General features: G+C 40.4%; 1 protein-coding gene across 1 annotated transcript; it reads right to left on the bottom strand.

Moving 5' to 3' along the window:
- Positions 1–185: 185 nt before the first annotated feature.
- slc15a2 (solute carrier family 15 member 2) lies at positions 186–14,364 on the bottom strand. The gene is made up of 23 exons (XM_030787571.1): positions 14,352–14,364; positions 13,295–13,341; positions 12,549–12,636; positions 11,934–12,075; positions 11,706–11,798; positions 11,421–11,520; positions 11,197–11,287; positions 10,923–11,000; positions 9,664–9,746; positions 9,421–9,504; positions 8,909–8,998; positions 8,390–8,434; positions 7,205–7,240; positions 6,793–6,881; positions 4,909–4,990; positions 4,361–4,480; positions 3,814–3,982; positions 3,575–3,617; positions 3,275–3,382; positions 2,667–2,763; positions 1,164–1,307; positions 962–1,066; positions 186–395 (listed from the first exon to the last, which is right to left on the bottom strand). Exons 1-23 carry the CDS (start codon positions 14,362–14,364, stop codon positions 186–188), a joined length of 2,157 nt encoding a protein of 718 aa, XP_030643431.1.
- Positions 14,365–16,578: the final 2,214 nt, after the last annotated feature.

The raw sequence follows: 16,578 nt of genomic DNA, 5'->3' as shown, positions 1-16,578 counted from the left end.
AGATCATGATCGGCTGTTCCCAACTGCAGTGTATTCCCTGAGCAGCGGAGAATATTAAATCTCAACATAAAAGAGCCATGTCTGCTCGCCAGACCCATAAAAAAAAAAATAAAAAATTAACTTCATTTTGATCAAGTACGCAAACGTTTTTAAGGAATAAAATACGCCGCCGAGGCGTGATTTTGCTACATTTTGGTGGTTTTCGGTAGCTCATGGATCTTGTACACAATGTCGCTTGGGTCCTTCTTGAAACCCGTTTCATTGTTGTCACCGTTGTCCTGGCTGAACATCTTGTCCAGCTCTTCTGGGTACACGTAGGTGTAGAAGTAGGCCATGATGGAGAAGATTATGCTGACGCCCACCAGCAGAGCGGCAAAAAGCAGGAATTCCACCCACTACACACCACAGAAGCGCAGTCAGACATTTTCACAAGATGATTACATATGCAATTTTTCCTGTTTAAATCTGATGGTAAAACATTTGAAGTAGTTTATTTATAGTGCTGTTTGCTGATTTGGGTTGGGAATAACGTCCCAACAGTGCCCCAACACTCGTGTCTCAATAATTCTGAAACTCTTCAAAAAAAGCTGCTAACTTGATCCAGGCTTCCCTCAGTCAAGAAGTCCTTCAGTCATTGCCACAGTCTGTTGTGCATTTATCGTCCAGTGGACAACTATCTGTCTGCAGTATTCAGTGAACTTGATCTTGTAAGTCACATGCATTTTGGAATACTACACTAAGTCCTTATTCACAGATATTGGGACATTTTCATCAAATTCCTGGGAATACAGCTTCTGTCATTTTGAAAATATTATTTTAAGTTAAGATAAATATTTATTGGAATTCGAGAGATGTGTCCAAAATCATAATCAGACAGTCCCTCTGTTCCCAAAACGGCATGAACAATCTAACTGTATCTATTTATGAAAAAAAAAAAAAAAACCACTTCAAAATGGCTTACCTGCTCCATGCCAGCTCCTTCAGCCACAATCAGCACGATGACATTTCCAAAAGCCACAGTCATCAGCCAGCCTGCCTGGAGAACGGACTTCATACTGGCCGGAGCCTGTTGGGCGAGAGCATTAGCTACACCATACGTTTAAGATGTTTCACACATTTTTACAGACACACACACACACACACACACACACACATACACGCACCTGAGAGTAGGAGAACTCCAAACCAGTGACGGAAAACATGACCTCTCCTGCAGTAAGGAGGACATACTGAGGAATCTGCCAGGCGATGTGAACATTATTGGCTTCCACATCCACCACCTTCTTCACTGTAACAGCATTATTTTCCTGAGAGGAGAAACCAAGCAGGTGCTGAGTACTGATCCAGAGACAGTAATATGATCTAATACGGTCCACTCAGACCCTGTTTAAGCACCAACCTGTTAAGGTGTTGGTGCAACGCTCAAAGTCAACGATTTTCAATAATTTTTCTGTTATTGGGAATGCGGTATAATAATTCACAGGACGTGAGGATGCACATCTGTGAGGACGTATATTTTATTTCTATTTTGTAGGATTTTGTACAACTTTCAGACTGACAAAATGATGCTCAAAAAGTGTTGATCAAGAATTAGGCGAACATGAAGTTCAATTTGAAAAAATTAAAATCATGATCACAGTTGGGCCCACATGTGATGTAATCATTTGTATATTGTCATATGAGTGTGACAGAGTCATATCAGCAGGAGTGTCAAGTGCACCTGCAGTGATCCATTAACAAATGATGGCTAAAATAGAAAGATTGAACGAATGAACTTGAAAAACAGACTTGAACTAAATTCTTGAATTGTTCTTGTTCTTAGTCAAGAAGTTTGACGTATGAGAGAATTACACATAACAAACAGACTTTGCTTGTGCGTATGAATATGACATGGGTATTGTCTAAAGAACATCTGACCACTCTAAAGCCATTGAGAGATGCTGCAGCACCTGTCAGTGGCAAATTTTCTCTGAAATATGTCTGATGATATTTTAATGGCCTGTTCCCAATTCTAAGTATGACATGTTAGCATGGGCCAAATAAAAATGTTTTGTGGGCCACATCTGGCCCATGGGCTGACTGTTGGACACACTACCGCTGATAATGGCAAATAAATAACTGTTCTATCCAGTTGGGCATGAGAAGGTTTCCAGCACTAATTGCCCTGATCCAGAGTGACTTAGACTGCCAAATCTAGCGACATTCAATTACTTGAACATTGTTAACGTTAATTACTGAAAATGTTAATCACTTTATGATTGTTAATCACAATTGCTAACACTGTCAATCACTCTAGGATTGTTAATGATGATCACTCTAACATTGTTAATAATAAATACCCTAACACTCTTAATGTTAATCACTATAATACTATATTCGAGATTGCTGGTCTGTTATATTAAAATGCACTGAACTAACGGCATTCTGAGTTACAGTTGTATGGAATCGTAAAAGCAACCTCACAGAGAGACTTGTACATCACTTAATGATACTGTCAGGGTAATCAAGTCTATTACACAATTTTGGCAGCTCTTGTAATTGTGTTTCACTGGAGACAATTTTCTCTTCAAAATCTCACATATCTGAAACTTGTGGCAGAGGCCACAATATGTTTTGATCTAGACAGAATAACCAAAATACCAACGACTTCATATGAGGTCACTCACCTCCGTAACAATGAATGTGTACGAAGCACCGAAGTCAAGCAGACCAAGATCAACGGCCCATTCCTTTGAAGGTGTTGCGCATATAATGCCGTTATATCTGTGTACAAACAAGGCAAAAGAGTGAATTCTCTGAGCTGTGTATGGTACACTCTGAGATCACTGGGGTGAACTGTGAGTCAGAGTCGACATTGTTCCTTAAGGAAACAAAACAGGAACTGAATAGGAATTACAGTATGTTGAACTGAATCTCTTGTAATTCAAATCAATTCCACCTTGTGTGGAGTGAAGACGGACCCCACGTTTGAACACAGTTTGGCTATATTTAATGTTTCGGACATACTGTTAAAATGTACTCGAATAGAGCTTCGAGAGAGCAACTGTTTTGAGCAATTCCAATTCAATTCTTCTTCTACTGTTGTCTTGACTCCAGTTCAAATTCCAAATTCAGAATTGGCCCAAGCCTTGATAAGTGTTAGTTTTGCTTTTAAACATATGTTGCACTGTTTTTACAATATGTGTTTGACACCAGAAGGATGCAAAGCTGCTGGTGTGTGCTGAGGGCATTTAGGCAAGAGGTTGGAAACAGATATGTGGAGATGTGCACTTACTCTCCTCTTTCCACCGTTTTGTTGTGATCTATGCCATAGCCTCCAGCTGCATAAAAATTTGTTTCACCAACGGTTATGTTGACGCTATTTGAGAGAGTATTTATAAACCTACAAGAGAAAAGCTTACAGTCAAAACAGAGTCACATAATCATTTCTTCATAAAGGTCCTATACAAGTCTAAGACTAACTTGTGTATTGATTTGTAAACTGAACTTTAACAGAACTGTTAAATTGTAACTGTGAGGGTGGTAATACACTGCTCTGGCATGGAAACCATGAGGGTTAAAACCATATATTCACCTCAGGTAAGCATCTCCGGATTCGGATTTTGTAATCTGATCCTCTTCCTAGATTGTGACAAGAAGAGGCACACTATTAAACCAACAAAAACAGCTGTGGGTAAAAATGCTACAATATTATCACCATTTTCCCCTAGGTTCGTAATTAATACCAATTTTGTATTAAAAAATAATAATAATGAGTCAGATGTAATCTGCAGATATTATGCCTCTTGCTGGACTGAATCACAAATACAATACTCACAAGTTCGCATGTAACTCCAGACTGTGTATTGCGTAGAATGAGACTGTAGGCTTTTTCATCACCGAAGTTCTCTGAACATGTATAAACATTTGTACCGGACGTGATTTTGACTGTGAGTGACTCTTTATCTCCAGGGAGCGAAAGAGTCGTGTATCCCGTGGGATCCTGGTACAGAAGCAAAGTGAACATAGACATTTAAAACACTGAAATCAAAACACTGCTTTCTCCTTTGTCTTTGAAAGCGTCATCTTAATATGATGAGTAAAAGCAAAAAGTTAGATACTTCATCTCCTAAAACAATGCATTTTTACTCATCTATAGCACGTTCTTTGATGAACATTCATGGAGTGGGGGCATGGGGGGGCGGGGGGGGGGGGGGGTGGTTGCGAGAGAAAAAGCTGTCTTACAATACTGAAATGGGTTATAATTCATTCATACCCAAAATGCTACTCAGTCAGCCTCTGAACTTTAAATTTGATGAGGCAGTTGACTGTGGCTTAAACAGTAATCCATTTATATCTAAACAGCTTTCGCAGAACACACCTCATATGGCTTAACTGTTACTTCACTGACTCCTGGAATGTGCACAGTGAGATCTCTGTCGGCAAGATTGAGGACCTGGACGAGGCACTGTTTAGCTGGTGGTGGCTCCACAACAGTTTTCTAATGTAAAAAAAGAAACAAAAAAACATAGCGATCAGTGTCAACAACCTCTGAGTTTGGAGTTTTACCCTTTGAAGATCCACACATCGTCAAATAGCTTTTTGTAAGAAAAGTTCACTCCAAAGCCCCAACTTCAGACTTGCATGAAAATGTATTTTAAATAGTGCATGCCTCCTTTTTTATTACCTACTTTTGGTAAAATTACTATAACTAATAGGTTTGCACAGGTTAAGCAGTATTAAACAAGCATAATATGAATACCATATAGAGACCTATCTAGTCAGCTCATGTGAGGGGCTAGGGCAGCAAGGTCACCAGGAAGGGGGGCACTGAAGAGTAGTGAGACAGGGCAAATCGTCTACAATTAACACATGTGCCCCAGGTCTCTATGCGATTATGAGTAAAGCATGGATCTGAGATACACTTACAATGACATTCACTTCTACAATGGTTGCAGCACAGAAAGCTAGTGCTGCAAATAGCATTCCCATGGTCATTTTCCTCAAAGGCCTGAGAATGAAAGAGAAAAGAGAAAGTTTGTTACACTTAAACCCACAAATCATTTCCCTTTCTTTTTTTCTCTAAGACAGGATAGTGGGGCTTTTTTTTTTTGGTGGTGAGGGGACGGGGGGCAGGGGACCACCTCTCCTCATCAGCCATGGGTAACCAGTCGCTAATGCCCAGACAGCTTTGATGGTCATCGAACGCCTCACTTTTCACTGAGATGGTACACAACAATTCACTTTTGCATGTTGCAGACTTTACACACTATCAGATGCGGTAACATGTTCGGCTCAGTAACAACTTTGCCCAAAGTGGACCTCACAGTCTCTCTCACCCAACTGCCTGACCTCTGACCGCTGATCTCTGACATCAGCTAATGAAGTTTGTTTCGACACCACAAAGAGAACTCTTCTGGCCTCAGTCTTCATGATGCTCAGATCCAGAATTCTACGCTCATCTCCGATCTGCAACATCTTGATTCTAGAGCTGGAGACAATTAACTTCTTCTCCTAGCCAAAGACGCTCGAGACCCGATCGCCATAACCTGCCTTTTCTCTATTGTGCTGGCACAGGTATCAGTTTAGCTCTTCTGATAACTGCACCCACTTAGCAAGGGTTAAATCAAACCCACCGAGAATCCTGGACTTAATTAAACTGTGCTGAAACTTCCTCCAGAGTCTGCTCCTCCCCGTTATTTGTTTTGACTATTGTTCGGATCACCTTGTACTGTACAGACTCACTCTGTCCAAGTGTATACAATGTCTTGTACTTTACCTTCATTCATTTCGTGTCGCGTTTCCTTGGGTTTATCTGAACTGTCTTGGTTGGATGACTCTGCCTTATTTTAGTAGATCTGTTATTCTTTCAGTTCATCACTCTCATTTGTTATTGTTTTTTTTGGACATCACATTTAGCAGTTTTTAGAAACCATTGTTTCTCTCAGATCATATCAGCTCTACAAACTTTAAAAATTTACGACTTTAGTAACAGTCTAATTTCAGTTGTCTGTCCAGAGCGGTGCCCGGAAATTACAAACGATATTACTAATCAACTTCTCCTATCTCACCAATACCGCATACGGTAGATGACCCCTGACTCCCTGAATGCAGCACTTCCCCTTTTGTCTCTGCAACTCTGTCCCTGGCAAGTTGCACTCATTCGTTTTCCGCACAGAAATCACTCTTCAAATAAAGAACAAGGGCAGCCTGACATTTAAATTTGAGGGTCAAAATAGCTCCAGGCAGTTAAAGAGAACGGTGCACTGCAGTAGACACAGTTTGGCAAAATCAAACCCTGTTCTCACACTCCTAATTAGGCTTGTCATAGCCTTACATAGAAATGGCAGAAGCAAGTATTTCAGATGAGGGCTGGAACAAACTCCTGCAAGAGGTTAAATATGCGACACGGAAAAATGTTCTATTCTCAGCGCCAGATACAAGGTAGAGGATCTGCTGAGCCATGTGTAAAACTATATAGCTTTCAGTTATTGCAATAGAGTGCAATTATCCTACCCAAACAGCCAAATAAAACATACTGGACGCAAACGTTTTGCATTAAACCCCCCCCACATATTCATTTTATGACACATCCTACATGGAACATTGTTTTACTGTCCTGAGTTGGTTCAGCGCAGTGTATCATATTGCAGTGGACTATATGTGGACTAATGTTACAGATTTTTATGGTGAGAGGAAAGAACATGTGACACTGTTGTTAATGAGAGGTCATGTAAATTTCCTTTCCTCTTAAGTTTGTGACTCTTGAAACTTTGCTTTGTACTGCTTAGGTAGCCTGACTGGTATACTTACGTGACCTTGATCCTACACAGGCCAACGAGTGGGTACACACCCAAGTCAAAGATAGGAATAAACACCAGAATCAGCAAAGCGTTCAGCATCTTATCAACAGCAAGGAAGAAGAGAAAAAAGAACACCCATTCAATAAAGGTCTAAATAACCATAACATGCTGTTCAGCCAAAGAAAAAAAAAATCATAAAATATATTGCTCTAAAAAAGATGCTGGGAAAATTACTGCTGAAATTTCACGACAGAAGTTGCTCAGTAACATTTGTCATAAAATGGATAAACAACTGTGTCCCCATCGTCTCAGCAGAATGTGTGTGTGTGTGTATGTGCGTGTGTGTGTGCCTGCACATTTGTGTGTGAGTGAGTGTGTGCCAGTGTTAGCGTCTGTGTCTGTGTCTGTGTTGGGAGGCATACCTGCATTTGGTCAGGTTTCAAAACGAAGGCTCCACCCTGTAATGCATTACATGTTATATGAACTTACATATTGTAGATATTCTCATAAGGCATGAAAATGGGAGTGGTCACACAAAATATTAATCATTTTCATTGTTTTCACATGTATGTAGTCAGTTTAAGCTATTGTGAAACTGTGAAAACAGTTGGTCAGTGTCATGCTGTATTACGTCAGCCTTTTCAAGTATAACATTTAATTTCCTGAGAACAAAATGCGTCTGACTCAAAACCGCAAAGTAAAGTTACGTAACCAGAACAGGGCATGGGCATTCCTCTCCAAGTTCTCTTAGTCTTTGAAACCAAAGTGTCCAAGCAAATACAAAGTACAATTAAGGCTAGGTTCACACTGTCAGTCCAAATCCGATTTTTTGCATATCCGATCAGAATCTGATGTTCCTGATTGACTGTTCGCATTATATATTGCAAGTGATCCGATCCGATCTGTGTGCCCGGGCGGCTATCCTCATTTTCGGTCTTATCCACATTGGTTGCTATAGTAATGATGTTGCGCCTAAAAGTAGAAGTAGTTGATATAAACAAACTAAAGTGGAGAGTAATGAAATGGGCTTGCTTATTCACAACATGGCAATGTGGAGCCGCAGCACAAGTTTTAGAAAAATAATGAGACAGCGCTAGAGAGGGAGGAGGCTTGCCGCTTTATTTCCTGCAGCCGTCATCACCGGTATCACTCTCCAACGACCAACAACTGCTCATCAATGGCTCCCTCCGCCACCAAACTAACATGTTTCCTTTACGTGTGATGAACTTCACGTGGCATCAAAATTCACAAACGTAAAAAAAAAAACACCTGAAATCTGATCAGTCCGAGCAGTCGGACCTAAACGGAATTACAAAAATGCAATTTGAATCGGTTTTCAAACCACATACAAATGTGGTTTGAGATGGATTTGTGAAAATTGGATCTCATGTGATCTTTGGCTGTTCAGACTTGCTACATATGATCGGATTCCAATCGGATATGCACATAAATTGGATTTGGACTGACAGTGTGAACATAGCCTGAGACAACATGCCATGACAGAGTGTTAATACGATCCCTTTCTTAGTTTACCATCACAGTTGTCTAACTATTTGCCCCTATTATTGTTTAATAATATGATTCCAATGGGAAAGGACAGTACTTACAAAGTCCATGTTCATCCGTGTGGCTTGGAGAGTCCAGCGGGAACCCTGAAGCAGATCAAAGAGAATTCTTACTTCTTTCAAGCAATCAGTGCTAAGGCTAAGCACCGTCAACGGACAGTTAGCTGCAATGAGTCCCAAGCGAACAGTACAGCAAACCATGGTTGTTTCAGCGGCTCATAATTCAACCAGGCTAACTCATCCAAATTAACTGTGATTCAGTGCAATCAATAGCAGTGTTTACAAGGAATGGCGAACAAATTTTTCTAGGCTGAACTGCACTGAGGACATTTCATGCCTCACAGTCAAGTTTCTCAACAAAAGCAATTTGCATTAAGAAAAAAAAAAAAACCTAAATGCTTGTCATTTCATTTAGCAGTGGCACTTAACCCTCCCTATTGAATATACTCAAGAGGTGAAATGTAAATATAAAGCCATCAGCCGCTATAGTAACACTGAACTTGTGGGTAATTGAAGCAGAGGACAAAAAAGTACAGATTAGAGGCATGGGTACATGTCTACCTGTTGGTCAAACAGTGCCCAGAACATGGGGAGTGGAATGAAAAGAACCAACACCCTGAGCACCATCTTGATCTCTTGGATGAGACGTTTCTGTCCAAATAAAGAAAAAGATGAAAAAGGTGAATTTTCAAAAAAAAAAGAGAATAAAGTCCACGTTGACGCTTTGCTTTCAAGCCTACTGTTTTTTGTTTTCTTCTAATTCTGTATGTTGTCTCCAATTAAACATTTGTAGGTAAGCTCAACTTTGAGAAAAAAAAAAAACCCTTTATGTTACTCAATAGACAAGACCGTATTCAAAAAGTAGATTGTTCACTTAAACTGTAGTTTAGTCCAGGGCCCATCTTAACGTTCATATGATAAGACAGTACTTTATTGATCCCTGAGGGGAAATCCTGCTAAAGGAATTCTAATAAATCTCATTTCAGTACACTTTATTTACCAACTGAACTATCCAGCTTGTAATGATTGACAATCTAATGAAACACTCTCGTGTAAAAAGCATTCACTCATACCGAGTACTTATCTTCAGCCCAGTCCAGCCAATGCTCCCGCGATGGACTTTTTCTGGAGCTATTCCATCTGTTACTGATCGCAAACTGCTCGACATAGACGAGAAGAAGAATGTTTAGATCATACTGACCATCCAGGAAATCAAGAGTCACGTTGTTCTAGATTGTGAGAGCAACTCTTTCTCTCTCTGTCAGAGGACATCGGGGAAACGTTGACGAGGACAGTGTTTTTGGAAAGATGCTTACCCCGATGCATTTGCAAACTTGCACCAGCACATTCCCTTCTGGAGGACTCTTTTTATAAAGTCCACTGCCAGCAATGAAAACAACTGTGGGTGAAAGAAAAGGATGAGATGCTGAACCCAAAATGATGATTGGACAACTACAGTGCTAAAATTGTTCTATTTTCTTTGTGTCCAGAAAAAAAAAAAGGTTTTGTAGTTCTCCCTATTCTGGATTACAGGCATTGTGAAAAGACAGTTAAAGCCCAACATAAAATTTTTGAGGAAACCCACAACAGAGTGTGTAGGGGTACGCTTAACTTGTAGGCAGAGAGGTTCTAGAAAAGATATCTTGCTCATAATATGAACAAACTCAAAAACACGACGTGGTGGACTGCCTTTCAGATTCAAGTCGCTTATAGTTTTGTTCTGCATTGTGCTTTTGACAGTATTCCTCCGTAAAAGTCTTTAGTTCGTCTACTGATTAACCCTGTCTTAACTTTCTCCTGACTCCTTCTTTTTCTCTGTGATAGACTGACCACATGTGACCCCAAGTGAAGTGGTCTGGAAAATCCAAAACACCCAGCGTAGGTAACAAAGCACCCTAACAGTGGAGACGGATGAGCAATAATTCAAATATGCAACGCTCTGATGGGAATTAAAAAAAAAAAAAAATCCCTGGCATGAAAATGCAATATACGAGCAGGATTGTTTGTTTCCAAATATAAGTAGGCCATAGTTGGGACTGCTTTGCTGCATACATTCTCTCCTCATGCCTAAAACAAAATTAAGAAAAAAAAAACCTGGCAGTCATGCAGAGGCTTATTGCTTTCCACTGATGTTTGGATAGGCAGAGTAACAAGTATGAGGCCCCATCCATGGCAGTCTATGTCTAGTATCGACTTGATTCATACAGGAACTGACTCACTAACTGACTGACCGACTCACTCACTGAGCTCACTGACTGTCCTCTGGCTGATATCTGCATAATCAAAATGTTCTAAGTTTTTCTGACTCAAAATGAATTTGGATTTTGAGGTGGAACTGATCTTAAATGTTGGGCTCTAGATCCACTTTTATAGTAATCTAATCCTTCCATGAACAATTAAAGTTTTTTCTGGGGTGCGGTTACGTTTCAAACCCAGTTACGCTGTGTCATGAAAAGCACAGCAGAGTAGTGGAAGAGAATGTTTATTTTCATATATAAATAAATCATTGTCCACAAGTCCTTGAAAAACATAATGTCTGATGTTAACATGAGTTTCAGTGAGGCAGGTCACTTACTCAAAGCAATGACCATCAAAACTGCTGGGACACCAAAAGCCAGAGCATAACAGTCACCTCCAAAACACTGGACATCACCTGCCATTCAAAAAAGCAAAAGGAACAGTGACATTTTTGTGTAAACGGCTCAAAAATATTAAGAATTGTGTGGCTATCAGCCTTCAAATGTTTGAGATGCTAGAGGGGAAATACAAGCAACAGAAGGTGCTGTTCCATTGTAAAATTTGTCAATTCAATGAGCTTCCCGAAAAGTTAATACAGATAATACACTGACCTCGCAATATTGGGGTGATGACTGTTGATAGAACACTCCCAGCATTGATTGACATGTAAAAGATAGAAAAGAATTTTCTTCTCTCCTCAGTCTGAGAGATAAAAAAGAAACAAATCAGTTCACAATTCAGAACTAAGCAGTCAGGTATTTAGTTGGCTACAGAGCAAGTCTGTTTAGAAGCAGGACAATCTATCAGTTATGTGAAGTAGACTGTGGTCTCTTACATGCTGCTGCTCAAATTGGTCCCCTCCAAAAGCAGCAACACATGGTTTGATACCTCCAGTTCCAAATGCAATGAGGATTAGACCAATCATGGACAAGGCACTACAACACAATGACATACAGTATGACATATTCATACACCTCACACATGGACTCATGAGGTATGCAACTATGGAAAAGCATCCTCTCTCTCTCTCTCACACACACACACACACACGCAAATTATTTATCGAACAGCTTTCTCCAAAAACATCTTTAACGATCATCTGTAGTGCTAGACCACTCACATGTGTACAGTGCTATCCCCCACATCTGGGATGGCTCCAACAGACTTAACCACATGGCCGATGACATACAATATGGACAGATATATGATGGTTCTGGGAAAGACACACAAACATACAAACACACACACACATATGCACAAGACTGCATTAACTCAGTGGAGGCTCAGTTTGACACCACTTAGCCAAATCTTCTGTGACCTGACCGGCAAAAACAGAAAATAGACTCACTTAAACTTCCCAAGCCATGAGTCTGCTATGAGGGCTCCCAGCACAGGCGTGAAGTAGCACAGACTGGAGAAGGCATGGTACACAGCTGTAGAGAGGTCCTTGTCCCAGTGTAGATAGTGAATGAAATAGAGGGTCAGCACCGCTTCACAAGGGAGGGGAGAGGCAAAAATTTAACGGGTCATTCTTTATCATTTAAGAAGCATTTTATGATACATCATACTTTAAGTGTCCTATCGTAAAGTTCTTGAATGTCAATCTGATAAGATATGATGTGATAAGATAAAACTATCATTTCTCGCTCTGTTTTCAGTTTGAGATTGAATACTCAGGTATAATAGGTATCGTTATTCCTAACAATTTTTACGAGCCTTGATACTGTTAAGCATTAATAGAGACCTAGTGGAGCATTATGTAAGGGAATCTCAAAGAGTATTGAGATTCTCATACATATTGAGATGCTCTAAAAGACACTGGCATGCAACGAGAGCTGAATGAGGTCATGAGAGGGGACATGCTCTCAGACAGAGGCTCTCACTGTCTGAATGACCTCGCTGGCCAGAGCACATTGTTTGTGTTCAGTGATGGCCCCTAATGCCCGTGTCTCCCTTGGATTACCTTTCATGCCATAGTAGGAGAAACGTTCGCAAAACTCATTCACCACGATGAAGGCGATGCTAACGGGGTAGTTAGTCCCACATAGTTTCTGTGAGGAAAGGAAGAGAGGCAGACATAAAATCCAAGCACACCGCAATTTCACAAGTGGTTCATGAACAAATCATAAAACTAATCTGAAGGATCATACACTAAAATCGTAACCAAGCATTGATTATCCTCCTTAACCACCACACGACTTTGCCGTTTAATGCAGATTAAAGCATTTGCCATGCTTTTGAGTGGCAAACAAGGCCACTCACATGCTTCTCAGACCTTAAATACCAGTTGCAATGACAAAATTAAATAAGGTTAATATACTGTTTCCAGCTGTTTACACCCTCAGTTGTAAGGATATCCAGAATGCAGGTTTGACCGAGCTGAGGCACTGGAGAGAGGCCAAACCTTTATTTGTGATAGCTGTGGCCTCTACACAAGTGCCAATGTCTCGAAAGAACCACACAGGAATCATTTGTTTAGGCAAAAAAAAAAAAAAAAAGCAACATTACACAGCTACAAGCTTTTAATGCTAGAAGTCAGATTCCTTTCATAAACTGGATCTCATAATCAAGTGGACACTGCCTAAAAGGAAACCAAGAGTTGTTGGGGGGGGGGGGGGGGGGGGGGGGCACCGTAATGTTTAATGTTGAGTGTTAAGTGTAAGCACGTTCTAATTATCTATGTGAAATTAGCTAAATGAGAGTTCTCACCGGTGATTTGTGTTTCTTGTCATGACCCTCAGTATCCAGTTTGAAGTCTAGGAGGCAATGAAAGCAGACATATTAGAGCTGTAAAATATGCATCAATTGATCCATCGAATTTAATATCTACTGTTTGTGTATGTGGAGAAAATCCTATGAACACATATTTGAAGAAAAAGAACGTATTGTTGGTGTGATCAGATGATTAGATCCAATCCACAACAGCTGAATAAACGGATCTCTCAGACTCCTGCTGTTCATAAGGCATAACACACTGTAATACTGGATTTCTGCCCATTTTATCAAGATAATAAGGAAAACCTTTCGAAAAAGTTTTGAGAAAATTACGTGATTTAACGGTGCATTTAACGGTGTGCTATGATTTTCTTGTGACATCTCAACTGTGTCCAAAAAACATAATTAAGCAATTTAGCGACTACAGCATGCCCTCAGATCAGCGGTTAAAAATCTCATTGGAATGCATTTCAGCCGTTTCAGTGCAGACACACGACAGTAATCACAATACTATTACATTTTTTGCAAAGCTTCCCTATTCTTTGCATTTCGTCCAGTTTTGTTTTCTGGGCTCTTATAATTTATTCGGGCTGTCACTTCCATTTCCTGAGTACTATGCCAAGATGCTGACCAGATGCGCCTACATGTTATGTACGTTCCAAAGCTTCTCATATCATCCATTTATTTTCCACCGGCCATAACATCTGCTAATGTCATCAATACATTTTATCTGTGTAATGTGCAAGAATAAGATGCGTTCACTACAAATACCTCGTTACCACAGTAGATAAGTTTATAACTCGTTACAAGTTTAGGTCAGGGCATTCCAGTTTACCCCTTAAACAAAATTCCTGAGTGAAAATAACTGCAATAACTGAAAATATATGCAACTGCAAGCACATCCGAGAGTATATGACTAGACTTAATTTTAAAGTTTGCGAACGGTTGCTAAAGACTAATTTCGCCAACGATTAAAACACGAATAGCTACGTTATCACAGCAACACTTATCTGTACTACATCAGAGAATATTTTGTAGTAAACGACTTTACCCGATTTCCCCATGTCTTCAGGACCGTAGATGTTTTTAACACAGAGGTCGCGTAGCTCAAAGAAAACTTTTTGACATGCGTGCAAGCCCGTCCCACCAGATGCAGGCTGTGTGAAACTTGAAGGAAACACGAGAGTCTTATAGCTTCTCTGATCTGCTGGTTAATATTCTACAAACAGATTCTTCTTGAAACATAGATTTTACAATTATGGGAACTGCGCCTATGCAGAGTCATCATGGAGCCATCAGATGTAGCAATGTAGCTCACGGACACATTACTATACCAAAACGCGCAAGCCAAAAGGCACGAAGTAAAAGTGAGCACAGAGGGTCGCTTGTTTGGTGCGAACCCCAAGAGTGGGAAAGGGTGAGGATAAATGGGTGAGAATCGTGAACGAGTTTGTCCTCGCCATCTGTTCGCATTGAAATGGCTTAAAAGAGAGCAAACACACACACACACACACACACACACACACACACACATATATATACATACATACATACATACATATTGTTGGATTTTCATTTGTTTGCAATTCATGACAATTTACTGATTTTATGCTGCCTTAGTCTCTCGTTCAACGTTCAGTGATTCCATACAGTTTATCACCAGCTTAAAATTAAAGTTGGACATCCAGTGTGTAGCAATTATTCTGACGTTGCCTGATGCTGTGTAAAGGTCTTTGAATGTCCAGTGCTACATGGAGAAAATAATAACCCAAATTGTTTTCAAAGCTGAAAATATCCCCAGCTATAGTGCTCCAATCACCTCATTCTTCGCCAGGCTCTGACTGTATTCTCTTCCACAGGCCAGTATGGGCATCAATCCAAGTCTGTAGACACATACCCATCTTCTGACTGTGTAAAGGGGAACTGTATGTTAGGGAGACAGGAGCTGAAAAGACATGCTGAGGTCATACAGTGTCTAAACCTACCATGCCAACCAAAAACGTATCAGCCAGTGCTAAGCATCTAGATAACAGAATTATTACTCCTACTTTACAGCAAAATCTCACTCTCACAGTTCATCACTTAAATGCGTCTGATAGAAGCATGTTAACATTATTTTTACCATGACTGGCCCGGATCATCTCTTTGTAAGAAAATGAATTAGCTGGATGCGAATAAAACACTGATCGTGAATTGATTGGGTATTTTGGACAGTTTTTCTTTTCTAGTAATTATTGCAGTTTTCTATATCAGTTATATAATACCCCTGGGTCACAAAGCCACATTTTACAGGTGATTATGCTCTTCTTTTTTGTTATTTCTTAATAAAAAGGAAATCATTCTTTGTTCAGTAAATAAAGAGTTTCCTCCTGTCATTCCCAATGTGCTGGAAAATTACAAAGACTGTTATAAACATACAACTGAAATTGGCAAACTCACTCTCTTATTGAAATTGGCCGCTTATCCTAATTAGGGTTGCAGGGGCTGCTGGAGCCTATCCCAGCGCTCATAGGGCAAAAGGCAGGGAAACACCCTGGATGGGTCGCCAGTCCATCGCAGGGCAGACATACAGACAAACACACATTCATACCTCCAATTCACCTAACCTGCACGTTTTTGGACTGGGGGAGGAAACCAGAGCTCCTGGAGGAAACCTACGCAGACACGGGGGGGGGGGGGGGGGGGGGGGGGGGGGGGTGCAAACACCACACACCCCACCCGCGAATCAAACCCAGGACCTTTGTGCTGTGAGGTGACAACGCTGCCCACTGCGCCACCCAATTGGCGAACTACAACTGAGAAATATTCAGCCACAGAATGAGTCTAGATTTCAGACAGGGTACTGTGGCTGGGAAAGCAGAATTTTGATCCTGAACGTAAAAGCTAATTCCAGTCAGATATGTTTTGCACTGAAAATGGTGTGTAAACTTTCTTATCACAGGCAAGTTTAATAGTTAATAGCTGCAATTTAACGAGTTACAAGTTGGTCATTAATCATTAAATACGGCTCTCAGCTCTCAGCTGTTGGAATGTTTCGTACACAAATAGACCACTGCTTCTCTAGGCTGAAGTGAACCCACATTAATCAGGAGCTCATCAGTGCATTGGAATTTGAAGTCCCAGGCCTGCACTATTCCCTTTACCACACAGAAGAGTGGTACAAAGGAATGGAACAGAATAAACTGGGAAAAACAAAAATTTAAATAAATCCCAAAAATTAATTAGCCATATGCAATTTAGAGAATGAGTTACTAATGGCAAGGCAGGTAAGTAATTAG

Source organism: Chanos chanos, chromosome 10, assembly GCF_902362185.1.
Source record: "Chanos chanos chromosome 10, fChaCha1.1, whole genome shotgun sequence".
Classification (NCBI taxonomy): Eukaryota; Metazoa; Chordata; class Actinopteri; order Gonorynchiformes; family Chanidae; genus Chanos; species Chanos chanos.
Note: the sequence above shows the minus strand (reverse complement) of the source record. Positions and strands in the feature narration are given on the sequence as shown.